Genomic DNA, 27,688 nt, shown 5'->3' with positions numbered 1-27,688 from the left:
AGAAACCTTTGTCTAATTTCAAGTCTAAACTTCCTGACAGCCAGTTTATATCCATTTGTTCTTGTGTCCACATTGGTACTGAGCTTAAATAATTCCTCTCCGTCCCTGATATTTATTCCTCTGATATATTTATAGAGAGCAATCATATCTCCCCTCAGCCTTCTTTTGGTTAGGCTAAACAAGCCAAGCTCTTTGAGTCTCCTTTCATATGACAGGTTTTTCATTCCTCGGATCATCCTAGTAGCCCTTCTCTGATACTGTTCCAGTTTGAATTCATCCTTCTTAAACATGGGAGACCAGAACTGCACATGGTATTCCAGATGAGGTCTCACCAATGCCTTGTATAATGGTACAAACACCTCCTTATCTCTACTGGAAATACCTCGCCTGATGCATGCCAAGACCGCATTAGCTTTTTTCACAGCCATATCACATTGGCGGCTCATAGTCATCCTGTGATCAACCAATACTCCAAGGTCCTTCTCCTCCTTCTTCATGCAGACAAAACTCTTTTCAGGTACCCCCTCCAGGGTCATGTACATGCTGCAGCTTCCACATCCAGTCATCTTCATTGTGTCTTCCACTGCTTGGGTCACTACAACTGCTGTCTCTGTATCTGTCATAGGCTTCTGTAGTGGGGCAACTGCCCCACTCCCTCAGAGTGTGGGCTGCAACAGGCCAGGGCGCCTGCGCAGACAGGGAGCCAATTAAAGAAGGGCTTATTGTGAGCCAATCAGGGCCCAGTTTGGAGACAGCCAATCAGGGCCAGGCTCAGCCCTATAAGAAGGCTGCCCAGGAAGAGAGCAGTCAGTCTATCCCAGGCCTTTGAGAGTGGAAGGTCAGTCTCCAAAGGTGGGAGACTAGCACCACGGACAGCGCAGTGCTGGCCAGGCTCACGGAGCAAAAGGGAGCTCTAGCCTGGAGCCTGCCAGGCTGCTGGTCATGAAGGGAAGGGCCTAGCGGGTGGAAGGGGCCATAGGGGAAGCGGCCTAGGGAAGCAGACAGCCGAAGGGGATGGAAGGAGGGCAGTGAGGCTGCCACCACAGGGTCCCTGTGCTGGGACCCTCCCCCCATGCAGTACACCCAGCCATTGGCCATAGGGAGCGGCCATTATAGACTATGCCAGATCCCTGACAAGAGGGATTAGACTCAGAGGGTGTGGTTGGACTGTGTGTAGGACTGCTGATCAACCCCCTCCCCCGCAGAAGGGGGTGTGGAGGGACTAAGGGGCACTGCCAGAGGGCAGTGGCCTCAAAGAGGACACTGCCAAGCAGGGAGCAACGCGGGTCCAGAGACGCCAGCAGAGGGTGGAACGACAGATGGGACACCACCAGGAGGGGGCGCTCCACTGGACAGAGCTAATTCCCAGAGACCACCATCAGGAAGCGCCAGGTGGTGAGTCCAAAACCGTTACAGCTTCCCACCCTTTAAATCCTGTAAATCTGGGAAATACAAACCAACCCAAACACCACCATCCACAGCAAAACAAACCCCCATCAAGCACCAAGACACTACTAGAACACTGCACACTCCCTTCAATAGCCTGTGTGTTCCTCTGCCTGCCTCTCTTAGTCTTCCTCTAAACTCCCCCTGTAAACTCGCACTCAGACTCCCCCGTTTACAGCTCTGTTTGCTGGCTCCTGTGCCACTGCAGCTGTCTATTCGTACCTTACATCATTATGTTTTACAGACCTGATGTATTTCTGTACTTTTAACTTGTGACTCAGTAAAGGAGCATAATAGATGTGAACGAGCACCAGGCTGTTATTCACATGGGGGCTTTGCTGAGGTCATAAACCACTAATATGCAGCTAAGGTGGCTGCTGCACAGCATCACAACCCAGGGAGCGAGTTTCAGCTTGACGATGTTGACATCCTGGAGCTCACATATTTCCTTTCCATGAGTGTACATGGGAGTATTTGCGAATTGCTGCATTCAGCTCTCTGGGTAGCAGAGTGAAAGACAAGGTGAAAACAAGAGACAAGGCAGGAGTAAGAGTGCCAAAATCTTTATGGTGATTTGCTTGATCCCACTCATGCAATGACGTGTCAATCCAGATTGAGACATTTGGACTTGCAGAACATATTGTTATTTAAGATAGAGTGTTTAAACAATCAATAATTTATTTAGGAATATCTTATTTTAATAGCGTGGAGGAACATGAAGAAAACTAGGACTGGCATTTTTGTCTGTTTGAGATGTCACCAGATGCCTTCGCTGGAGGTGGTAGATTGTTAATATTTATGTGTCGATCTGGCTGTGAAACAGAGAGGTGTTTCCAAAGAGGCTTGAAAAGAGATGTCTCTCTTCCTTTTTAACTTTGAGAATTTTTAGATCATTGACAGCGGGGGGGGGGGGGAATAATTAGTGACAGTGATCTGAGAGTGACAGCGTATCACTCTTTTCCATTGCCATCAGTGAGCCACTATACCCATGTACGGATAGAACGGAAATGATTAAATATGCTTATTTCTTATTTATAGCTATAAAGGTATATTAGGCGCTTTAGAGACAAGGGGGAAAGACAAGGTCCCTGCCCAAGGAATTTAGAGTGTGAGCCCTGATCCTACAGTTGGATCAGAACAGGCAGATCCCTGCCTCCATGCGGTGCTCCACTGAAGCTAATGAGTTTCTGAACAGGTGCAGGTTCACCCCTACATATCTGATTGCGGGATCAGGGTTTAAATCAGGTGGAGGCGTGGCCAGGCAGCTCTTTTTTGACATTTGAATCACATAAATAAAATCTTTCTAGATTCAGCCTTTTGTGAGGGTTGTGTTCACGGATATATGCAAAGAAGTTAGATTTAAAAAAAAAATCAAAATGATCGTGTTGGAAAGTTGCAATGTAACACTAATTCTTTTCTTAGAATTCAGAAGCCTAACAAACAAGAACCTAAAAACAGTGAAACACAAAGCAGGCTGCTCCAAGACATGCACACTCACCACCCCCTTACTATAGACTGGCTTTCTGCAGACTGACTCTGATGGCATGCTTCCTTACAGAACCCCCCAAGGATCAGGAAACCCCTTACATTTAAAGTGAGAGCTTGTAATTTTAACACAATAAACAATACACCACAGTGGTGTTTGTTCTTGTTTTGTTTCCAGTAATTTCCTCCCTCCACCCTCCCAAAATGGTCATTAGAGAGGAAAAGTTGGATGTAGGAGCAGTTTGCTCTAGTGAAGAGACCATGTGCCCCATCTTGCAATTGGATCCATGAAGCCAGCGTGGCTCTGCATGAGTGCAAAGAGCCATCTGCACAGATCCTAATGCAGGATTAAGACCCATGAAACTAGAAGCGAGGAGCAAGGGACTGATCTAAAGCCCATTAAAATCAATGGGATGTTTTCCATTTACTTCAGTTGGTACTGGATCATGTCCCAGCTCGATTCTAACCCTCCTTTTACCATTAATGTGCTGTATTACCTTGAGGAAGTCACTTAACTTCAAATCTCAGTAATCCCTGCTTGGGGATAACCACCTATCATCCATGAGTTTGGTAGATTTAGTTCATAGGTATGTATTGTGATAGACCCAGGCAAGTTGGGTAGAACAAAGTAGTAGAAGGCAGATATACTGGCCACTGGATTAGCAGTTTTCTGTTCCCTGACTGACCAGAGCAGGGGCTGCTCCAGACATTACCTTAATGGCCTCACCTGACTCTTTGCAGGTTAATTGGAGTCAGGTGAGGCCATTAAGGTAATGTGAACACCTGACTCTAATTAAGGCCCTTTTGATACAATAAAAGGGCTCACTCCAGTCAGGCTGGGAGAAGCTAGGGAGCCAGGGGAGAGGAAGTGCGGCTGAAGGGCTGGTTAATGAAGACACCCTCAAGCCATTGGTAAGGGAGCCCTAAGGTAAGGGTGTAGAAGGGAGAAGCAGGAGAGCTGTGGGGAAGTGGCCCAGGGAAATGTAGCAACTTTGGCAGTGAAAGGTTGGCTGCCAACAGCTGCTCCCATTAGGGTCCCCCTGCCAACCTGCCACTACAGAAACACCTCCTGGGAAGGGAAGTCAGGCCCCTGTCAGGACAGGAGGCTAAACTGTTCTGAAATAAGCCCTAGGGACAACAGAGACTGTGGGAGTTCTCTCACCAACCTCCTTGCTGGCTTATGATGAAAAGGGCTCAGTAGACTGTAATCCTGGACCTAGAGAGAGAAGGGCTACGTGGAGGGTCGCAGTGAGCCCCTGAGGCTAGCATAAACCGCCTAGAAGCGCAGGACCCACAGGGACAAGGTTGGAACTCTGCCACGGTGTCTATATAATCATAAAGGAAAGCACTGTACAAGTATTAAGTTAATATTATATGGAAGTTTACTGAGAAAAAAATTATTTTGTTGGCATTTGCTGAGAAGTAAACTACCCCATCCAGAATCCTAATCTAATGAAGTTTCAACGCCCGCTTTACTAAACCTGGCATTATGTGTCTCCTTTCTCCAAGCTGCTTTTGTACTGAAGAAAAACTCTCAACATATCTAAATAGCAACAAATTATGAAATTGCAAAACAACAATTTACAAAACTGCCTATATAACAATCAGAGAAAATGATCCATCTCTTTGTTTGTAACACTTTATACTTGCAAGGATTACTGTATATTTTCCAAATACAAACAGATACCATTCATCTCTGGAATTGCACAGCAGCCTGCTGCAATTTTAGCTGGGACAACTGGTGTATGTTTTCAGTTTCACACTGTTCAGAGAATGGTTATTTATCATTCCTGAAGTAAAATGTATGGTACCAGATGGTAGAGTAAATTTTAATGCTGAAACTCAGTGCAAAGACAATTTGATAGAAGTAAATTTTCATGAGAACATTTTGAGCTCTGTGTCACAGGCGTTAACGCTTTTTTTAATAAGCAGGATAGTCTACCATCTTTCTTTTTGTTTAATTTTATTTGTTTTCAGAAGTAACAAAGAAAGACAATATAGTAGAGACAACATGGCAGAGATGCTAAAGAGTAAGCATACCGATATAACAAATGTATGTGTAACCCATGCCCGCTTGGTGCTCTGTCCCTCTCTAGTGGCACCTAGACCACCTAGAGATTGATGAGTCTGCCACAGATTTAGCTAAAAGCAATGTGGCTTTTAGCTCATACAGTAATGGCTCATGCATTTAGCTCCAGAGATCCCAGGTTCGATCCTGCCTGCCAATGACTGGGGTTTGTTGGTTTTACATATGCAAATATATATAAAACTAAAGGGAGGAAGATATCTGAGACAGAGGTATATTGGGGAAATGATGTACCTATATAATCATAAAGGATAGATGTTAGAGTTGTCTAGTCCCTGGTTTGTTTCTTCGGGATTGTTTTGTTCAACTGCTAACAAAATAGAACCAAGTAATACTAAGATCATTTTCATTGTTTTTGTTTTTTAAATCTGTAACTTATTTCAGTAACATGTTCCAGACCTTTTAAGACAAGTCATCATGTCTGAAGGATCTTTTTCTTTCTAGTATATGACTACGGAGCATCTCACTGCTACCAACATTGAGAAACAAGCTTAATTTTTTTCACTTGATAGTCTCTTTTCACAAAAAGCCCCAGAGGTTAAGGATGCAAGCCTGGATCCACTATGCCCTAGTGCAGGGGTTCTCAAACTGGGGGTTTGAGGTTATTACATGGAGGGGGTCACAAGCTGTCATCCTCCACTCCAAGTTTGAGAACCACTGTCCTAGTGATTCCCAGATGCTGAAGTCATGGTTGCGGGAGGGGAGAAAGGTTAGAAAGCCGGGCATAAGTAAGAGACAGTCCAAGCCCCAAGCTAGCCCAGGATAAATGTATCTTAAAATCACATTTACCCCCAACCCCAGTCTTGCACTGAGCATAACTTGGCTAGACCAGAGAAACTGGACCAGTGATTTCAAAAAAAGAAATATGAGATGTCAATACAAAATTTGGCCAGGGTTTTGAACAACCCATTTATCTTTACCTCCAATGAAACCACCCTAAAACTCCCTGTGTATAGCTCCACTCAACACTGTCAAAAGACTTGTATACATCTACTTTAGGAATGAATTATGACTGAGCCAAGTGGGTCACTCCAAACTGTCTGATGCCCCTTGGACATGCCAATCTGGTTCCTCTTTTCCATTTCATAATAGGGGCAAAAATCTTAAACAGAATCTTAAGGGAAACATTCTACACAATATCCTTGGTCCAGAATGACAAAATATTTGCTTCCCTCATAGCAGAAGGGAGTCACTCACTGTCTCAAAAGATCTTGAGAGGCCGGTCCATTTGTTTGAAGGGCACTAAAAGAGGATGAGCCATCTAGGTTAAGCATTTTACCTCTTCAATTTCAATGCCACTTTCCAGTTTAGTCCTCAGACCTTTTGAGTGACTAGGTAGATTTGTTTGGTTAATGTGTTATTTCATGTTCTTTTCAGAAATCGACTTTCACTAGAATAGTGGGGAGAGCCAAACTGGAAAATGTTAACAAATCTCTTTAAATTTATATTTTATCAAGCCTGCCTTGTAGCTGATAACTGATATTGATCTTTTGTCCTTTTTCCTGTCTGAGTTTATAAGCAAAGAAAATGTGGGTTTTATTACCACATTATAACATTCCTTTAGCTAGCAATGGAATATCTCTATCTTGTCTTATAGAAAGATATTGAATTTGGCTTCTGGAGATCACAAGCATCCTAAGATTCTTTTGGATCATGGGGATTGTGGGGTTTTTCCATGTATTATTTCTAATGGTTCAATTTCATTGTAAAATCTCTTTTCTTTCAATTTCCCTCGCTTTTTCCCTAGAAGCAATATTCATGAATTTTCCTTTTATGCTTGCTTCATAGACTTCCCAGACAATGATATTTGGGGTTTCTACCTTTTTAATTAATTTCAAAATATCTACTTAAATTGCTTAATAGAATTACTGGGTCTTCAGACAGCATCTTTTTCACCCTCCTAGATATTGGTGCTTCACCATTACACCAGTCATAAAGAGTGGCTGAAATTAGGCCAGGATCTCTCCAACTGACCAATATCAGATTCTAATAGGAACAGCCTAAGAGAGGATGAGATGGGAATACAATCAGTCCTTGATTATACCTGGTAAGGCTGAGAAGAGCCAGGTGCAATGCCTCAATAATGAATCATGTTCTCTGCAGGCATCTAAGATACAAAGCACTGGCAGCATATTTTTGTTGTACAGATCTGTATATCTATCTCCAGTTATAATATATAGCCCAAAGAACTGTCTCCAGTTTTTTATCAGACTTGCCTAAGTTGAAATCAAGTTTTACAATGCTAATTAAGATTGCCTTTTCTCCCTGACATCTTATTATCAAATGAGACGATAACCAGAGATTTAATTTTCCTTTCTGATCCAAGATCCAAGATCAATGCATAGAAAAGTTTGTTGGTCATGACTGTATTTTATTTGCTGATTTGCCTATTGATTCTCAAAATGCTGATTGCCATATAAATGCTGGAACTGAATTAAAGAGGAAAGAAAACTTGTAAACAGAATGTCTTTAAAGTGCTGCTGGCCCTTGACACAAACGTACATCAGTGAAAAGCTTAGGTTACCAGATTTCCAACTGAATAAAGCATTAGTTACTAGCATTAGGATAATGTGAGATATTGGACTTCAAACAACCATTGTCAAGCAGCAATTTTCTGCTCCAGAACTGAATATGCCAAATTTCAAACCTTGGAACAGCCTGGAACTTTTGCTGCCTGGTAAGACAATAAATGTTCCACATTAGCACCCAGCAATGATGGATCTCATTCTTCTTTCAGTTACTTGCACCATATTCTTCATGCTAGTTAATTGCTGTGTGTGCTTTAATTTAAAATTTATTTGTGTTGAATTGGGGCAGAAATGTGGATTAGTATTGGAAAGATAGTCAAAAGTAGATTCTGAAGAGTGATGCGGAAGATGGAAATTTTGCATGAGATGGGGCCAGGGTGATCATACCAGACATCAGACATAGAATGGGAGAAAGCATAGAAGTGCTTTTGGGATATCAGTGTTGATGCAGTTTGTACATAATCCAAGAAGCTAGGGGAACTCCACAGGGCTTTTCGCTATTGCAGTAAGGATTATGTGGAAGACAATTCAGTGAGGCACTGCAGCACAAGAAAGAGTGTTTTACCAACTCCTGATGCACTAGAAGGTGGAAAAAGATAGTCTACTACATTCTCTTAAAAAACAAACAAAAAAACATTTGAAGTGGACTAGTTCCCTAAGGTCTTGGTGAGGGAACAAGATCTGGGAATGCACATCAGACCCATAGAAGGAGGCAAACAAAAAAAAATGCGAACAGTAGGTTTGGAAGTAGGTAGAGTCTCTCTGGTCATGTCTACACTTGAGAAAAGGTGTATTTGCAACACATTAGTTCACATGTGTAATATTCCACTGTAGACAAGGCAAGCTGTAATTTTAACACATTAGCTGGTCAAGGTAATCTCTAATGACCCTAGGTTTTACTTTATGCAGCTAACTCATTACAAATTAGGCACTGGCTTTTAACATGTAAGAGGTGCTGGGGCTCAAGCAATTTTTTTTAACATTCATAACTTTTGAATGCAGCAAGCCCACAAGGGCCAAGGCTATGACCTGCCAAGCCTAGAGGTGCCGGGGTTCAGCCCTGGCACAAATTAAGTGCTGTTAAAAGCACACATTTTCCCTAGTGGAGGCAAGGCATCTGTGTGCAGAGAGAGGAGTGGGCTCCTCCAGAAGTTTTACATCATATAGATCTGCTGGAGTTGGTTCGTTGCTAGTCCCTGAGAACTAAACTTTGTAGTGTTAACTTACAAGTCCCTCGAGTTCAAACAGCCCTAAGTTGTTGCGTATTTCAGTGGCAAATATGGGTACAACAGGAAAATTTCTGCATATTCCTAGGGTCAAATTAACAAGCTGATAGGCTTTAAAGGAGATTTCTTTCTGCATATCTGAGAAATCCTTTCCTTATTTTCCTGGGCTCTTCTTTAAGAGGATGAAATATTTCAGACACACATTGCTTTATAGTTGTTAATTAACAGATTTATCTTGAAAATATGGAAGTTGCAGTAATTACAGCAAAGAACCTGGAGCTTGTAGCTATACTATTACTTAAAGTGAACTTTCATTGCAGAAGGTAATATGCTTATCCTCCATGAAATTACTAAGGAAAGATCATTAACAGCTCAAATTCAAATATCCAACTATAATTACATGAGCTGGAGTGATAGTTGATACAAATTCTGAGTATAGCAAACAATCCTATTAAAATTAAATATTTTTCCACTCTACAACATGCCACTTTTTAAATTTTAAAACTAATTAATTTGTTTTAAAATTTAAAAATATTGTCTTGTCTACAATTCAGTAGCATTCCAATTATTTTACAAAAAGGAACAAAGATCTTGTAGTCCTTTTACCTCTGCTGTGCCATATTTTTCAGTCATCCATTTTCCTTTCTTTTCAGTGGCACAGCAAGACATGCAACAAACTATATGATTAATGGTTCACAAGACAAACATGGTGCTAGCATAATTGGCTTTGATATCATAATAGGGGTAGACTACTCCAGGGGTAATATGATGATAATGAACTATACTGTGGAAAATGTCACAAGTTTGAGGAGAATAGTTAACGGCAAACCAAATAGGAAAATGAAATATTACCTCACCCACCTTGTCTCGCTAATATCCTGGGACTGACATGGCTACAACTACACTGCACACATTGTCTACCACTGTAATACATATTATGTCCACTTAATAAGCTGTTGGTTGGCACTGGTCCAGTGCATTCAAGAACTTACTAGCCCATGGAAATTAACTCTCATTTGTTTGCAGGCAGGTGCTGAATAGTAACATGGAGCAGTATACGTTTATTTTTTGTGACCAGTCACCAGGGGATCATACCCACAGGATCCACACAAACAGGGGACCTTCTCTGTGAAGTCTACCAGTTTCTGCAGAACAGAGCTACACTTTCCACAGTGCACCTGTGTCAGCATCCTTCTGTTCCTGGACCCAATGGGAAGCCCTCTGTAGAAAGAGGGAAAGGGAAGTGTTGAGGTGGGGTCAGTGCTGGTTGCACATGGTCCCCACCACCACCACCACCATCATCATTCTATGTGGAAATGCACCAAAAAGTAAAAGGAGAATAAAGATGCATTAGTTGTTCATCATAGCCGCCCTACATGCTGTGGAGCGTCCGTCTAAAGGGAGGCTCCAGAGGCAGTCACTGGTGAGGGAATAGAGCTGTGCTGTCTAGAAGCCAGACATCAGAACAGAGGCCCTTGATGTTTATGTGGACGCAATGTGTATTCCCTAAGATCTGGAGGTCTTGGGGGTGAACCCCTGTATTTAAAAACATTCTGGGGGATGTTATCAGGTAGAATTTTTTGCATGAAAAAATGCCATTTCAGGTTATTAAAAGTAGTCCCTGAATGGGACTGTTTATCTTTCACTCGTACAATTCTAAGACTTGCTTTTAAAAGCATTGATTTCCTACAGAAGAAAGGGTCATGCTAGGATTATATATATCAATGAACTTTTTTCGAGTTGTTTGCTGTTGTGATGATGAGGTGAATGTATGCCTTACTTTGGAAAAGAGAGAAGATCATTTCTTTTCCACTTCCAGAGGGTCATAATTCTTTCAGACATATCACAAGCCCTCCATTCATAGGGAGTAACTAATTCAAAAAGCATATGACACAAACGCTACTGTTGTTGCACTTACAGCCAACTACGCTGATTACATGCTTCATCTCAGATTTCTAATTAAATTCTCTGAATCCTTCAGCTGTATTCAACAGTAATTGCTACAACTATTTTTCAGCCAGTATAATACAATCCAGGGATAGAAGAAAATAAACAGAAAGAAAAGAGATGGTTTCATGTACAGCAGGAGTTTAAAATTCATGCTGGAAGCAGATCAAGTTGAACTGAGACGCTACTAAAACCTACTCTGGAATCAAGGAGCCTTTGAAATAAATGAGGATTTCATGGGCTATATGGCCTAAGGTCAACATCTCAAATTCATTTAGGTTACTGAATTCAAGCTAAAATAATAGAATCACAGAAGTAGCATATGCAAAAGACCTATCAGGACATTTTCACTCATGTTCCTGCCAATGTGGGACTGTTTCATACAAAACAATATGTTTTCTATTAAGTTTAGCATCACTATAAAGAAACTGAACATCACCTGCCTGTAACTTTGTTTCTCTCTAACAACTTTTATTTGTATCAGTTCTGTTTTTCATTTAAGGCCTGATTCAAAGCCCACAGAAGTCAGCTGATGTCTTTCCATTAGGATCAATCACTTTTGGACCAGGTCCAGCCAGTAAAGCTGGTGAGAGCTGCACTTACACAAGTAGTCCCTTCCATGATTGAATGTTACTGGTAACAATGAATGAAGTTAGCAAATTTCAAAATTGCACATATGAGTATTCATGGAAATCCAGGGCCTGATTCTCCACTTGTTACACCAGAATTGCACCCACAAAACATGATTTCAATGGAGTTAGAGAATAAAACCAGAAGAGAACAGATGTAACAGAATGAAGAGTCAGGCCTCAGATCTTTTAAATGTGCATGCTTATGTATTCACACAAAAAGTACGTCCGTGCTCATCAAACAGGGAGCAGAAACAATATCACATACTGTATGAGAGAGATTTCTTACCTAAGAAACACAGCTCTTGAATCTTCTTGATCAATCCATAAGTGAAACATTTAAAAACATTCAGCAAATGAATTAGAATAATTAATAAATTCTGAAACAACTGCAATCTACTTGCAGCTATTTCTGAGCAGGAAAAAGAAGCTAAAAAGAGGAATAAATTATTCATCACAAATTAGTCATTCGTTTCTACTGAGTAAGCAAATAGGGCTAGAATTTGACATGTTATCTGCAAAGCTTTTTTGGTGCCTTTGGAATAAAAGGTTCTGTGTCAGTGCTATTATGTACTCCTATGAAGATTTTAATGATCTGATCTAGCAGCTTCCAACAAAGTCTATTGTCTTCAGTGGGCTCTGGATCTGCACCATCACCTACAAATTCCTCCAAGATTTTAAAAAAAAGGAAACCACTGGAGAAGACAGACTTGCAGCAGGCCTGCTGACAGGGGCGGTGTCAAAGGGGGCAACTGCCATGGGGGCCGAGTGATTTAAAAGGGCCCAGCAGAAGCGGCACCAGCCGGGAACCCTGGGCCCTTTGAAATCATCCGTGTGGGCCGCAGGGCTCCTAGGGACGCACAACTGCTCCAGGCCCAGCATTTTGGGGGCCCCCACGGGCCAGCGCAATTGGTCAGCACAGTTGGTCCTGGAAGTAACGGATTCGTCACTTCCACCTTGGGCCCAGCTCCCTCTCAGCCCTGGGGCCCAGGAATTGCTGTCGGCAGGCCTGCTTGCCAGACACTGATATCTAATTGTCTAATCAGCTCTAATAGTTGACTCCATAGTAAAACAGCATTTGCAGTAATTTTGCATTAGTATTTACTTGCACTGCCCTAAAAAGCTTTTACTGGCTACCAGGGCTGCCCAGAGAGGGGGGCAAGTGGGACAATTTACCCCAGGCCCCGGACCCAGCAGGGGCCACCACGAGAGTTTTTCGGGGCCCCTGGAGCGGGGTTCTTCACTCGCTCCGGGGGCCCCGGAAAACTCTCGCAGGGCCCAGGCCCCCGGAGCTTCTTCGCTCCCGGTCTTCAGTGGCGGGGGGTCCTTCCTCTCCAGGATAGAAGGACCCCCCCCCCACCGCCGAATTACAGCCGAAGCGGGACCCGCCGCCGGAGTGCAGCCGGGTCTTCGGCGGTAATTCGGCGGCGGGGGCGTCCTTCCGTTCCGGGACCCACCACCGAAGTGCCCCAAAGACCCGCAGTGGGGGCTGCACTTCGGCGGCGGGTCCCGCTTCGGCGGTAATTCGGCGGAGGGGGTTCCCTGCCGTGGGTCTTTGGGGCACTTTGGCGGCCGAAGCGGGGCCCCCTGCCGCCAAAGACCCCGGGCCCCTGGAATCCTCTGGGCGGCCCTGCTAGCTACTGTTCCTAGCAGTCCTCCATGTGTTAAGTATGTCAACATGCAAGGAAAGAACTGATATATGTTTACAAAGATGTTTCTTGCTGATACTACAAAAGCTCGAGCTAACTCAAAATGTCCTCTTGGTTATTAAGCTGAGAGGGCCGGGCCCTTGTGGATAGTCTATAGACCTGCATTCACTCTTTGTATAGCATTTGTCTGGGTAAATTATCTTAGTTTGAAAAGCTAGTCTGAAAAAATTTTTCTTCGGCTTTTATAACTACCCAGTGAACAGTTAAACCATGTGAAGAAGGCAGCAGTCCCACAGTCTGAAAAACAGAATCGCATGCTTCCCTTAGCTTTCCCTGCAGCTATAATTCATGAAGTTCAGAGCCAGAACCAAGACAGCAAAGCTACTCAGTGGGAAGATCAGAGACACAATGGTGCTTGCAGCTTGTTCAAGTGTGCCTGATTTTTTTTTAATCTTGATTGGTCTATATGAATCTGAGCACTTGTTTGTTAAGGCTATATCTAGACTGCAAGTGCATCCAACTTTTGGGAACACATCATGCTGCTCTTATCTGATGTGGTTAAAACAAACACAGCACACATTTTTTTCAAAACACAACTATGTTTGTGTCCACACCTACTATACTGTCCAACCATGTTTGTATCAGTGCATTCTGAGAAAATCTAGGCAGCTATCCCATGGTGCTTCAGTGGGGGAGAGAGTGCCCTTATGACACATACACAGAGCAGGACCAGCTTTGCACGGGGCAAAGCCCTCAGGGATGTTGTATCATCCAGAGAGCTGGGAGGAAAGAAAAAAACTTGAACTGGCGATACAGGCACTGCTGAGAAATCCTGTCTACACAGCAAGGTAACAGTGTTACAGAAAGACTTTCACGAGCTAGCCTAAGTTTCTAGCAAGGGTGACATGCTGTTAGCTGCTATGGTTACTAATTGTGTATTACCCATGCTGTGTGTGGGGACACAAACCATGACACTAACTGGGTGCAGACTCAATTAAAAGTTAACATGGAAACTTTTACAAGAGATTAGCCTAAATCAAAACTGTGAATCTGCATTTTCAGGAAAGTGCACACACAGAGCTTGGTCTAAACTTCAGAGGTCAGGCCTTTCATCATTTGGTTGAGACCTCAGTCCAGGGGCGGCTCTAGGGTTTCCGCCGCCCCAAGCAGGGCGGCACGCCGCGGGGGGTGCTCTAGCGGTCGCCGGTCCCGCGGCGCCGGTGGACCTCTCACAGACGTGCCTGCGGAGGGTGCGCTGGCCCCGCGGCTCCAGTGGACCTCCCGCAGGCGTGCCTGCGGATGCTCCACCGGAGCCGCGGGACCAGCAGCCCCTCTGCAGGCACGTCTGCGGGAAGTCTACCGGAGCCGCAGTCCCAGCGGACCTTCTGCAGGCATGCCTGCGGGAGGTCCGCCAGAGCCGCCTGCCACCCTCCCGCTGGGACGCCGCCCCAAGCGCACGCTTGGCGCGCTGGAGTCTGGAGCCGGCCCTGCCTCAGTCCCAAAACTGAATATCAGAAAACACTGGATCGGGATAGAGGCTTCAGACATCAGGGCCCTCTCTAGCTAAGTTCACAGAAATGAATATTAAAAATATCCGTTGTAATTCTAGCTGGCAGGTTTCAGGGGAAAATTTCTTCTGGAAACATCTTACTCTGTTGTTCAAGAGATTCAAGTATCAGTTATTTTCAAAACTTTACCTACTCTTATAAAATATGTTTTCAATTATGTTGCATAAAATAGCTCCACAACAGTTTCAATTACAATTTTTCTGGGGTGACATTTTGCTCTTCCTGAAAGAAAGCTACAAGAAGAGAATCACAATAGGAAACATTGGCCAGATTTTTAAAGATATTTAGGTGCTTAAAGATGCAGATACATTCCTAATGGGATTTTCACTTAGGCCCAGGCTGAATTGAAATCAGTGGGAGTTAGGCATTTAAATACTTTTGAAGATCTGGGCGCAAGGAAAATTCAAAATTCCTGCTAGATGCCTATCTTCATTTTTAATTCCTAAATACTTTTGAAAATCTATCCCTAAATCCTTTCTAGTGCTGCCCTGGTGGGAGATGATTAGAGGGAGAATTATTTTCTATGTAAGAAACAAGACAGGTCTCCATAATAGTTTAAAGGGGTCTAGGAAGTATATTTGGAGTTATAAATAGCTTCTGGCTATATATTTCTGTGCCCCTCTCTGAGCCATTCTACCCAGAAGCTGCAGGATGGTTCTTGTACTGGTTGGTAGCCAGCTCTGCTCCCTGCACCAAACCCCACCTGGCTCTTTTGGGTCAGGGCAGGATTTTTCCCACTGAGCTTGATACCTGAATAGATCAGTCGAGAAGTGTTTGTAACTTTTAGTTTCTGAACTACTATTTGTTCAGGCGACAAGAACATGTGACATGCTACAAAGGAAATTTGTGGTAACTGCATATGCTGTACTTCCACAAGAGCAAAAAGCAGACTTTGTAACAAATAATTGCAGCATTTAGTAAACTGGCATGTAACACAGCATAGCTTAATAGAGGAGAACATACTGAACTGAATTCAGAGCATTCTGAAATGATGCATCAAGTCCAAAAGAGAAATATCCAATTATATGGCTCAAGATTAGATCAGAGAGAAATACGTGCCCTATATTGAACTCGTAAACTGTATAATAATATTCCTAAGGAATTGCTGGAAACCCTATCAGTTAAAATACATAAAATTAGGCTGAGAAAAGCTCAAAAAATATATTTTGTTGGGAATAATTCTCCACTAGCAAGGGGCTAATCTACTGTAAATAATTTGATATGGCTTTTCCATCTCCAGCTTCAATACATCTAGACTCAGGATGGACAGATCTGGAAAGTTTGGTTCTGGATCCAAATTTTCTGGAAGTTTTCAGGGATATATTTGGATATAGAATCCTACCTGGAAAAAGGTCAACAGTAAAGTTCATATTAAAACTCTAAATCCAAATTCCTCAAAGTTCTGGAGTGTTAAATACCCATTGATTTGCTAGGCCCATTACAAGTAACGCTGATCAATTATATTAGAACTAGTCTGTACCTGAGATACGTTAGTGGGATTGTTAAATCAAGACAGAATTTCCCCTTCCATTTGCTCCCTGCCCTCACTGAATTATGGCCTGCTGACTGGTGGCATTATGACATCAGAACTAGATTAGCTCTCCTATTCTTTTTTCCCCCTTTACTCTCTCTCACATATTGTCATGATCTTCAATTCACTTGCCTACTGCAATCCTATCGGTTGAAATAAGATTTTCCTCCAATTTAATTGCAGCAAAGCTTTGCTGCAAACTGACCTTGCTGGTTTGAGGATGGACGTTTTAGAAAAATACAAATGCAGATGATATGCCCTGCTCTAAAATACAGAAATGGTTGAAGTGGCCTATGTTTTTGAGCATAGCTTTCTGGCCTGTGACCTAGGTAGTCCACTCCATCTTTCCCTTTGGAATACCACTGAAGGTCAAGCAGACACCAAGACACAACATTACAGCCACTACTAATGCTTGACAATGACTTTGAGGTAGAGTCCAGAGGAGAAATAATACTTAGGCTTTCTGATGTCTCCTCTTCTTGAGAAGTGTCACTGGAGGTTCAGCCCCCAGTATAAAGGAGGAGCAGCCCCCATGATGACTGCACCCATTTTTAAAGATTTACCAAGCCCAGAGAAGGAAGTGAATTAGAATTTGGATGCAATCTAAAACAAAGCTTGTAAGTATGTCTTACAATACTTTATGTTAATTTAGCAGGAATAGTTACCTTCAGTGTTTGCAACTCTCCCAGTTCTCTTTGGGAGTGTGTCCCTAAGAAACCCCTGAAGCTTTCTATCATGAAGTCAGGTTAATCTTCTCTTTTGCCTTCTGTATGAAAGGTGAGCTGCAGTTTCACTTGTGACCTGCATCTCCTTTACAGAAACATGAGGCCTCATGGTGGAGAACCTGTTCTGGATTCTTGTCACATTGGTTCACCAGGTGCTTGTGATATGGCCACTCACCTTTCCATCATGCAGAAAGTCAGACACTTTGTCGTACTACTGAAGCTCACTAATATGGGGAGGAAAGACAAAGAGCCCAATCCTGCATGCCTTGCAGATCCAATATTCCCACTGAATTCAACAGGAGTTTTGAGTGTACAAGGAATTCAGAAATATTCCCTAAATGAGGGAATTTACCTCCAGAGTAGAGCAATGGCAGACATGGAGACTTATTTTTTTGCAAGCTATGCCGTTTATTTGCATTGAAGAGGAAACAGAGAGCTGGACAATTGACTTCATTCTTCATAGTCTCATGGTGATCATAAGTGATAAAATAATGCAATAAAGCTATTTTAGAATGTCCTTCTACTAAAGCATACTTATTTTAGTTAGTCATAAATGTCTGTGGCCACTCATTTATTACACTGGAAATTAGAGTCACTGAAATTATTGAACAACTGTATTCTGCTCTTCTCTTCCAAATTTTGTAACCCAAGCAAACTCACATTCCCCTTCTTCCCTCCAAGTATTAGCTGAAGCCTAATATCAAATATTCACTGCAAGCATAGTACACAAAACTGATGCTCTGAGAAATCTCTCTTGAACTGGCAAACACACAAAGCTACTTACAGTAACAAAGGGTTGGCAGATATTGAAAAGAACCTTTCTGATTACATTTCCAGTCTTTATCACCTGACTCTGGTCTGCTTAGAATTGCTTTACTGCATGTAAAACTGTCATTAGAAGGGTTTATTTCCTGTGCACTCCATTGTCTAAGGCAGTGTTTCCCAAACTTGGGACGCCGCTTGTTCAGGGAAAGCCCCTGGTGGGCTGGGCCAGTTTGTTTATCTGCCACATCCGCAGATCCGGCCGATCTCAGCTCCCACTGGCCGCAGTTCGCTGCTCCAGGCCAATGGGAGCTGCTGGAAGTGGCGGCCAGTACATCCCTTGGCCTGCGCCACTTCCAGCAGCTCCCATTGGCCTGGAGCAGCGAACCACAGCCAGTGGGAGCCGCGATCGGCCAGACCTGCGGACGCGGCAGGTAAACAAACCGGCCCAGCCTGCCAGGGGCTTTCCCTACACAAGCGGCGGAACAAGTTTGGGAAACATTGATCTAAGGCAATAATGAAACTTAACAAGGAGCTTTTGTGAGATGGTAACTTTTTAACAGAGATTCAAAGAGTCAGACATTACTGACTGTTCAATAAATTACATGACAGAAATCCAGGCTCACACTTTGCTTATGGAAGGATCTTGTGGACCTGACACAGACATCAAAATGACATCAGTCATATGATAAAGGGCAAGAAATCAATTATAGGAGACTTTCTGTCCACCCCATCAGTATGCTGTATGCCTGCAAGTTCAGTGTGCTTTTCAGTCATCAACTACTGTGTGCATGGCTTAATCAATTAAGTGGACTTTATTCATACATTGTATTTTCCCCCATTCAATATGCCGGATAATCATTCTGCTATAGGTATAATTAAATCCAATTTATTCTGACTATAAAAGCTTTTACTGATTTCTGCCCAATTCATGCTGTTTGTTGTGCTAAATGTACCAGAGCATCAAGTCTGAATGTCTGTGCATTTTGTCCTTTACTCTGTTCGGCTTTCATTTTGCTACATTACAGGGCTGAATCGGGCCTCATACTAGGAGAGAGAGAAAACAGCAAAAGGAGCATTTTTGCCTTCTTAGTTCACCTGTTCACAAGGAGGAATAATCTGCCTCCTAACACTGGAAGGAGTGACCCCAGAAGGGACACAGATTCTTCTCCCCCTGTTACACTGGGGTGGCTGCACTGGGGATGAGGGGGAACGTTAGCTAGATCTGTTAAACAGATGTGATAAAGGGTATTTCCCAGCACAGTCCACCCATCACTGAGCAGGAATTATTCCTTTGAAAGGCACATTACTGACAGCCATCTTTAGTGGCATGGCTGATTTCCTTCAACTCAGCTACCTCCAAGTGTACTGTAACTTATTCTGTTCCTATGTGCTTTGTCATATCTTTAGAGGTAGTAATTTGGAAGAGAGTAAATAAAAAAGCCAATAAAATATAGCAGCATTGGAATGTCAAATTCAAAGAGTAGCCTTGCATTTCAGAAGGATTCTGCTCACATTCGGTGCAGGGTCGATGCTGGTGGTAAACTCCAGAGCAGGACCCCGCAGATGAAACGTTCTCCAGGGTAAGCGGTTGCATTGGTATAAAGAATCCACAACCTCAGTTGTCCTACGCAAGGCATAGCATGGGAGAGGGGTGGGGATTAGGGCTTCTTGGGGTTGTGTTGATTCCAAGCATCGTCTCAGCATCTTTCACAGGTGAGGCTCTAACCATAAATCAAAGCTTCCCCATTCAGAGAAGGTAGCAGTATCAATGTCTACTTTTGGGTCAACCCACTCCTCCCACTCTGGGCACAAATGGCCTTACTGGTTCAAGCAGTCATAATTTACACCTCCCTGTTGCACGACTAGTGAATCTGACCAGCTGTTTGCAAAGGATTGTGTTGTTGGAACTTTTCTCCAGACCTGTTGTGAGTTGTATTTTGATCTGCAATCAGCCAACTCACCTAAAATACCATAAAATTGGTGTTTAAATGCACAATAGGAACCATGCTCTTTCATCATTCATGATATGGTTGTATCAGCTTTTGTTCATCATTTTAGCCATGGGGTCTAAAGGATCTAAGCCAGCAGTTTCCATTGAAGTCCATTGTCTGCAGTGAGCTCTGGATCTGGCCCATCACTTACAAAAGCCTCAATCAAGAGTTTAGAAAAAGGAAACCTTTGGAGAACACAGACTGTTCTCCAACAGATGCACTTCCCAGTACCTATTCCTCCATCAGAGGGGGAAGGACAGCAGTTTTCAGCAGTAGCCAGTGCTACTTCTCAGCCAGCTGTTAACAGGCGGGTGCTACTTCAAAGCTGTACATATTCTAACATTGGCATATAATTAGTCTGCAGTATAGCTGCCCTGAGTCAATACCAGTGTGGTGATTTATTGTAGTATTTGCTTATCTAAGCAACGTAATATTTGTTTGTGAAGAAATTCATCTAATTTTACCTTACTTGCTGCCAGAGTGGTTGTGTTTGCTCTTGAATAAAAGAGAATAATAACCTATGGTTTCCCAAATGTTGGCAGGCACCAAGATTTCCAAATACATAAAGGGTCATTCTCAGGACTGGTACATGTTGCTTTGTGCCCACCATCTTTCCATTCTTGTGAGAACTCACAGGTGTTGACTGTACAAGATTCCTGCCACCTATATATTTCAGTGCCTTGCCTGCTTCCCAGAATGGATGGACAGAATATTGCCCACACGCCCATTGGCAAATCACCTCAGCACTTGGGGTTAGTCCTAACCCAGTCTCTAGAGCTTTAACAATATTAAAGCTTTTTTTTTTTCCTGGCAATGAATCAGGAGAATTTTATTATGTCTATGGGTAAATTCAATTTAGTGTCTTTCCACTATGACAGTCACAGTGTCTTTTGCCTCTGCTGGTGACTATTCATAGATTATAAGGACAGAAAGAATCACTGTGATCAGTTCGTCTGACTTCCTGTAAAACACAGGCCCTAGGACTTCACTGAATTAATTCCTAGAACTAGAACCTTTGAGAATCCAGCCTTGATTTAAAAATAGGTTGTTATAGAAAACTGCACCACAACAATTCCGCCTTTGGTAAGATGTTCCAATGGTTTATTATGCTGACTGTTAAAAAATTTGCACCTGATTTTCATTCTGAATTTGCCTGACTTCAACTTTCAGCCATTGGATCATATTCTACCTTTCTCTGCTAGATTGAAGAGCTGACTAAATCAAATTTCTGTTCTCTATGTAGGTACATATTAGTAAAGATCAAATCACCCCTTAACCTTTTATTTGTTACAATAAACAGATTGAGCTCAGTCTTTCACTGTAGGACATGTTTTCCAATTCTTTAATCATTTTTGTGGCTTTTATGATCCCTCTCTAATTTACCAACATCCTTCTTGAACTGTGGACACCAGCACTGGATACAGTACTCCTGTAGTGATCTCTACAGTTCTAAATACGAAGATCAAATATAATCTTTCCACTCTTACCCAAGATTGTGTCAGCCAAACACAGCTTGTGATGCTTTTGTATATTATTCCATTTCTTCATAAATTAATACAGTAACCACAGAGTGGTGATATTAAATTCTGAAATTATAAAACAACCCTACTACTGGCCTCCAAAACTGTTACCACAAAAATGTTTAGCTTCTTGGCATTCCCATTGAGCACCACCAACCTGCTCAAAAAGAAGGTGACTATTATTGTCATTTTAGACTATTTCCTGTACCCAAGAAGAAAAGACCACTCAACCTGGAAAGTTAAATTGGGGGAGATTAAAAAAAAAAAAGTACCCAAGCTGCATAAACCTTCTAGACGCATTTAAAAATAATTCTGCACTGCTTGCAAGAAGCAGTGAAACGTATTTTACAATGAAAAAAGACTTTACATGCTTCTAGCTCTTGCTGTCACCTGCTTTTGAGTTCAACTGCTAAATATAGTAGTCAAATCCTTTACCCTGTTTAAACACCCTCCTGTATGATAAGGGTACCTCCAAAGTAGGGTATCAGTCTGACACCCTTACACACTTGGAGAAATAACTTACTCCATGTACAGTTTCACTGGAATCACAGATGACCAACATAACACAGCTGTGACTGCATGAATTCTCTGGTGCCCATTTCTTTCCTGACCTTAATCAGCAAGAAACACCAAATCAGCAGCAGAATCCAACACAATACTCTTCCCCCAACCGTCTCACTCTACCCTAGGTACAATTTTTATTGCTCATCCTCTAAACCCTGAGCAGGGTTATCACCATATGTGACTTATCTACCCCTTAGAACAAAGTAACATGAGCCCAGTTTTTATCCTGGGTATTGCACTGTCATTCTTAATCATATTACTCCAGGAAATATCAGTCCTGAAAATGGTGCTTCCTCTAGTGAAGTCACATGATTGTCTCTCATCAGTTGTACTCTGCAGTGATATGACTCTGGAAAGGGCTTTCTGTATGTGGCACCATTTTCTGACTTGACATAAGCAAATTACAGCTTCCTAGCAGTTTGCACCCCTGCCAGGGAGAATCAGGTTTTTATGGGATACACACTTATAGCCAGGCAGCTTAAGCATCATAAAACTTGTTCAGCTCTCCAAGTGCAGGAGCAAGCCATGCAAAGCCACCAGTTAACCTCAGAGTGCAAGTAGGGTGGCATTCAACATGGTGTTACTGCACATGTAGTGTCAGGTTCCTCCATTGATGATCTGTCAGTGAGACCAACCTTGCTATGCATCTATGTAGCACCACAGCCACAACAAACAAATCTTCCTGTCAAAAGTCTTCTCTGCATGGATTCAGAATCAGATTCTTGTACAACAAGGCATTTGATTGACAGCCTGGCCAAGGGATACTGGAAAGAATGCTGGTTTGAAGATGAAAATAGCTTTTGACTGAGGCTTTTAATCTCTCTTTACCAGCTGCTGGGCAGCATGATACTTCCGCTTGTGATTTATTTCCTTCATATGTCCAAATGAAAGAGGAAATGCCAAACTGCAGAGGGCTACTTTTAACTATCATTCCAAGAGAGGTGCTATGGTTTATTATGTCAGCTCTCATTCTTCCCAGGGTGAGTTATTTATTTTTACTACCAGAAAGACATGAAACCATAGGAAAAACTATAAGCTTCTTTGATGCAGCCTAAAAGGAAAGGGACATGGGGTAAAACTCACCTCCAGTATTGCTCCATCCACTCTACACGTTACAGCACAGAAGCTGCAAGGGAACATAACATTGAAGGGGCTAATGCAACATTAAATCCTATTTCCACTTATCCCTTTGTAAATATGGTGCAATTCCACTAATGTCAGAGGAGTTTCTCTGGATTTACACTGGTGTAAGTGAGATTAGAATTTGGCCCTAAGAGCTAGATTTACATGTCTGTAACAGGTTGGCTGGATTCTCCTGTTGGCCTATCCTTCTGGCAGGTCTTGGGTCCAGGCAGGGAGCTGCTGGTTAATTACTAGTAACTCATTGGGTTGGTGTGGCTGATTAGATTCCACCCTCTATAGAAAGGGAAGTGGGAGTAGTCCTCTGACCAAGAGAGATCCCAAGGGAAGGAACACAGCCAAGCCTAGGGAGAAGTCTTAGGCTTGGCTCTTGTTTGGTAATTTTGGAAATAACTTTATATTAATAACACCAGAACACAGGAGGGTTAGCATTTTGACTCTAGCATGAGCGTGTTTTTTTTATTAGGAGTTGTGTGTGGAGTTCACCATGTTACACTGAAGAAAGCCAGGAAATGTATAGCTGTAGTAACAGCTCTAAAGAGAACTCATAGAATCATAGAAATGTAGAGCTGGTTGGGACATAAAGAGTTAATCTAATCTTTTCTCCTGCACTGAGGCAGTCTTAAATAGGCATGACCATCCCTAACAGAAGTTTGTCTAACCTGTTCTTAAAACCCTCCAATGATGGGGATTCCACAATCTTCCTAAGTAACCTGTCCCAGTGCTTAAATCATACCAATAACATGGTGTGATGCTGCATTTTACATGATGTTTGCTGCTTCCCACACTTAGGCCCAGCGGAGTAAGTTAAGGATGAAGTGGCAGCAAGGAAATTAATTTATATTTATTATGATTATTTAAATTTAATTTTATTAACTCTTGTTATTCCTATAATTTGGATACCCCTTGCTATGTAGAAAGTTTGGTGGGTACTGCTGTAAAAATGTCATCTTAGAATAGTTTCTTTTTCCTGTATGGAAATAAAATATTTATTATAAACTGCATTCTGAGTCTTCAGAGCATACAACACGGACATATAATGGCATCAAATTGGAAACAACTAAGGATTTGTAGCAGTTTCCGAACTGCTGCACTTCAGCCTAGGATCATCAACAGATAAAAATTGCTGTGTATATAATATCCCCTCAGTCGTATCGCTTGCTAATAAAAGTCTTTGTGGTTGGAAATATAATAATCTAAACTGTATAATAAAGTTATGTTAACCAGTGAAGGAAAAAGGTGTTCTCATAATTTTGGTCTATGTGTTGCATAAAGTCAGTTTACAAGTCAGTGCTTATAAATCCAATCTAGTTTTTTAAAAAAAATTGATCCCAAACATACACTCTGGCCTAGGGGCACAATAATGTACTTTTGCTATATGACAGGGAATCTTGGTGTGGGAACAGTGGTCGGCTCCTGGGCTGTGTCACAATACAGACCGAAGCACATTACAGTCATGATGTTTTTAGCATCTGGGGAAAAGCACACTGAATGTCTACTACCTAAGCTTTGCAGCCGCCAATTTATAACATAATATGTTCCAGCATGGGGAAGTCACACTGTAATTCACATGACATTAGTGTTGAACATTATGCTGTAGACGTGGTGCTCTATTTTTAATATGCTCTCAGCACGGGTCCCTTATTAGTACATCTCTGTATATTTACAGTACTTGAAGTAAGCATGCAGTTATCTAAATCTGTATAGGTGTAATTTTTCACTATGCTGAACCAAGCTGATTGCAACCAGATGTAAGGAACCAGCATCTGGGGATGTATTGCGAACACTACAAGTTACTAGACTGTGACATCATACGTACTATATGCCTGCACTGCTCACCATATATGAGCTAGATTGTGGGCCTGCCACAAGCCCTGTTTATGGAGTGGTGAGAAGCTACACTGTTCTAGGAGCAGCCAATGGAAAGAACTGTGCTCCAGCAGATAGTAATTTCCTACTGAGCTACAGCCTCCCATTATGTGATGAATCATCTGTGCTAGCACATTAAGGGTGGAGTCAAAGCTTGCCCATCTACCTCCTTGGAATGAGCACACAGCTCTCACTTATCCCTGTGTGTGCTCAGAGCCATTGACACTAGACAAGAATGTAAGGATGGGGGAGCAGTCTCATTCCCTTTTACAGCCCTTTGTTCCCTCACAGTCCAGCCCATAACACTGAAACAAAAGTAAAAACTCTAGGATATGGAATATTGCAAGGAAACATCTCTGTGAAACTGTAAAGATATGGATAAATGTCATCCTGTACAGATGAGCCACCTTCATGACTCAACTTTGTGTTCATGAAGTAGTGCTACAAAAGTACTAACTATGCATTATTTGCAATTTTTTCAAAACTCAACAAGTAAATTAATCAACTCTTGCTCAAGTCAAGCATATTTCATTTGACTATAACTAATGAAATAAAACATGATTTAGTATTTGTAGACACCTTCCCCCGCCCCAGTCAGAGGCTGGAGTCCCATAATGCTGGAAACCTGTGACACAAATCTTACATACAGTTCTTAATTCTGTCATCCTCTGTCACCTTCAGCAGTCCCTTAATTCATCCGGACTGTCTGTAGAGTGAGTGGGACTGCCTGTGGAGTGAGGTAGTGCTCAAGGTAAGAAAGGGTCACAGAATCAGAGCCTTAGTGTTTAAAAGGGATGACGTCAAAAACTTCAAGCCAGGTGTTTTCTACAAAAGTGCTGTTCCCTCCAGCTAAAACCAGGTGCACGATCCATCAGAAATAGCAATGCTAACACACAGATGAAGATAACATTGCCAAAGATGAGTGGGATTTGAATGAACTTACAAGAAGAGTGGATACTCGGAAAACTCTTTCTGCCTTCGGACACCAGATCTGGATCACCTGTGCAGTGCATTTCAGAGTTCATTACTCCATCTGGAAAGCAGCGGTAAAAGAAATCGGGACGAGGTCTACAAAAAACACCATGGACATTTGAAATATAAGAGCTGTAGTTATAAATGAACCTCAAAGTGATTATTAAATTTACTATCACATAGAGAGAGTTCACTTCCTTTTTTTTTATTCTGCATGTGGTAGCAATAGATATGTTCTTTATTCCTTCCTTCCTGCCAAACTTTTGCACACATGCTGTCTGTAGGAAAACTTCACGGAGGGTGTGCTAGCAGCCATTGGATGGTGGCTTCTCTGCATTTGGACAGGCTCATTCCTGATGGACATATATAGGCTCGATCCTGAAAGGGAATATGCAGGGCTACTCATTGCATATCCCATAACTCAGCCAACCTGCACATCATGCTCAGTGATCAAGTAGGCTATCCAAAAGAGCAATAACGACCACTCATGTTCCACAAGGTTGCACAGGGCTTGTTGACTCTGCTCAGTAACACCCTTACCTGTTATTATAAGAGGGAGGTATGGCCTGCTGGTTAGACTAAAGAACTGGGATCAAAGAACTAGAGTTCTAATTCCAACTCAATGGGAGTCAGTCACCTAAATACCTATGAGGATCTGGGTTTGACTCCTGGGACAAGTCAATTAAGTTCTCTGCTTCCATTTCCCTATGTGTAGAATGGAGCAAGTGATACTTACCCACCTCCCAGGGCTCTTGCGAGGATCAGTTCGTTATGTTTGATAAAAACACTTTTAAAGTGAAAAGTGCTAAGTATTATGACTGCCAACAGAGCAGTGTTGGGGTGGGAGCAGGGTGTGTGTCAAAATATACGCAGACATACTCTGCATGCTGCACTCCTGAAACAATAAGAGACAGCCCTTTCAGGAGTCCATTGGTTACCGCACTCCTGGGCTTGGTAATCCTGATGAATGCTGCTACTGATGGAAGATCTCATGGACAGTAGCGTGCATTATATAAAATGCAGAAACATGAATTGATTTCAATGTAGTTGTACTAGGGAGTTGGCAGCTAAACCCCTGCACACTGTGACTGTTCCCCTTACGTATCACCAGTGAAATGTATAGACTACAATTTACACCTTGTCTTGCTTGTCTGGATCTTCAAACTAGCCTATCTGCCACACAAACTCCAAAAGTTGACAGCAAAGAATCCTGCAACAGTCAAATGTCACATAAAGAAGATATGCACCATACTTTCCAGGGGTGAGGACAGGGTAACAGGAATCTCTGCTAATCCAATGTGTTCTGGAGCCTTGCTTAGTCTTTTTATTAAAATGGATTATAGACAGACAATCTTAATTTGACAGTTTAAGCCATCACTTAGAACATGACATGACTTACCTCCCCACTATTAATTTAATAGTATTTGTGCAGACTCCATTCAGAGCGAGAGCCAAGGAAACAGCTAAAAAACAAAATGAACAAAGAGAATAACAACAACCTAGGTAACAAGTTATAAATTCTAGTGTTACAGCATTTGATTTATGAACTGAAACTTTTCACAGCTTGAAATTGGATTCTTGAGTATAGCTGAAAGATTTTAATAACCCCATTGTTTCTTTTCTTATTTTGGCTGAGAGTAAACTGCAGAACAGGGTAATAATCCTGCTCTGATTCTGTTGTGCCAAAGGGAAAAAAAGGAACAATACATTTTGCCAAAAAATAATGAAAAACATTGCTGTTTTCCAAACAGCTACAGTGCTGACATAAACAATAATAATTAATAATAAATGAGGAACTTTTTAATTAAATGTCATTCCATTATAGTATGAAAATATCCTACTTTTTAACTGTATTTAAGCAAAAGTTCACTAGTGTTCACAAAGGGCCTGATCTAACTCCCACGGAAGCCTTTTCATTGACTCCATCAGGCTCATCTATTCCTTTCTGTTTGGATTTAAACTGCTTTAATGCTGCAGTCTATGTTACCATTGCACTGTATTTCTTCTTGTCAAGCCTATCAGGAAGATCTCTTATTTTTGGAGAACA

At 42.2% G+C, this 27,688-nt stretch overlaps 1 protein-coding gene across 2 annotated transcripts in view; it reads right to left on the bottom strand.

The window, feature by feature from the left end:
- The window catches only part of PLPP4 (phospholipid phosphatase 4), a 101,082-nt gene that overhangs the window by 23,539 nt on the left and 49,855 nt on the right, over positions 1 to 27,688 (bottom strand). The window contains exons 4-5 of one of the 2 annotated variants that reach the window (XM_039546214.1): positions 27,041 to 27,104; positions 25,613 to 25,737 (exon numbers count right to left, since the gene is read on the bottom strand). In XM_039546214.1, the coding sequence (XP_039402148.1) occupies positions 25,613 to 25,737; positions 27,041 to 27,104 (189 nt within the window). The remainder of the gene's footprint in view (positions 1 to 25,612; positions 25,738 to 27,040; positions 27,105 to 27,688) is intronic. The other variant, XM_039546215.1, reaches the window with a different exon arrangement.

The sequence above is a fragment of the Mauremys reevesii genome, linkage group 7 (genome assembly GCF_016161935.1).
Source record: "Mauremys reevesii isolate NIE-2019 linkage group 7, ASM1616193v1, whole genome shotgun sequence".
NCBI lineage: Eukaryota > Metazoa > Chordata > Testudines > Geoemydidae > Mauremys > Mauremys reevesii.
Note: the sequence above shows the minus strand (reverse complement) of the source record. Positions and strands in the feature narration are given on the sequence as shown.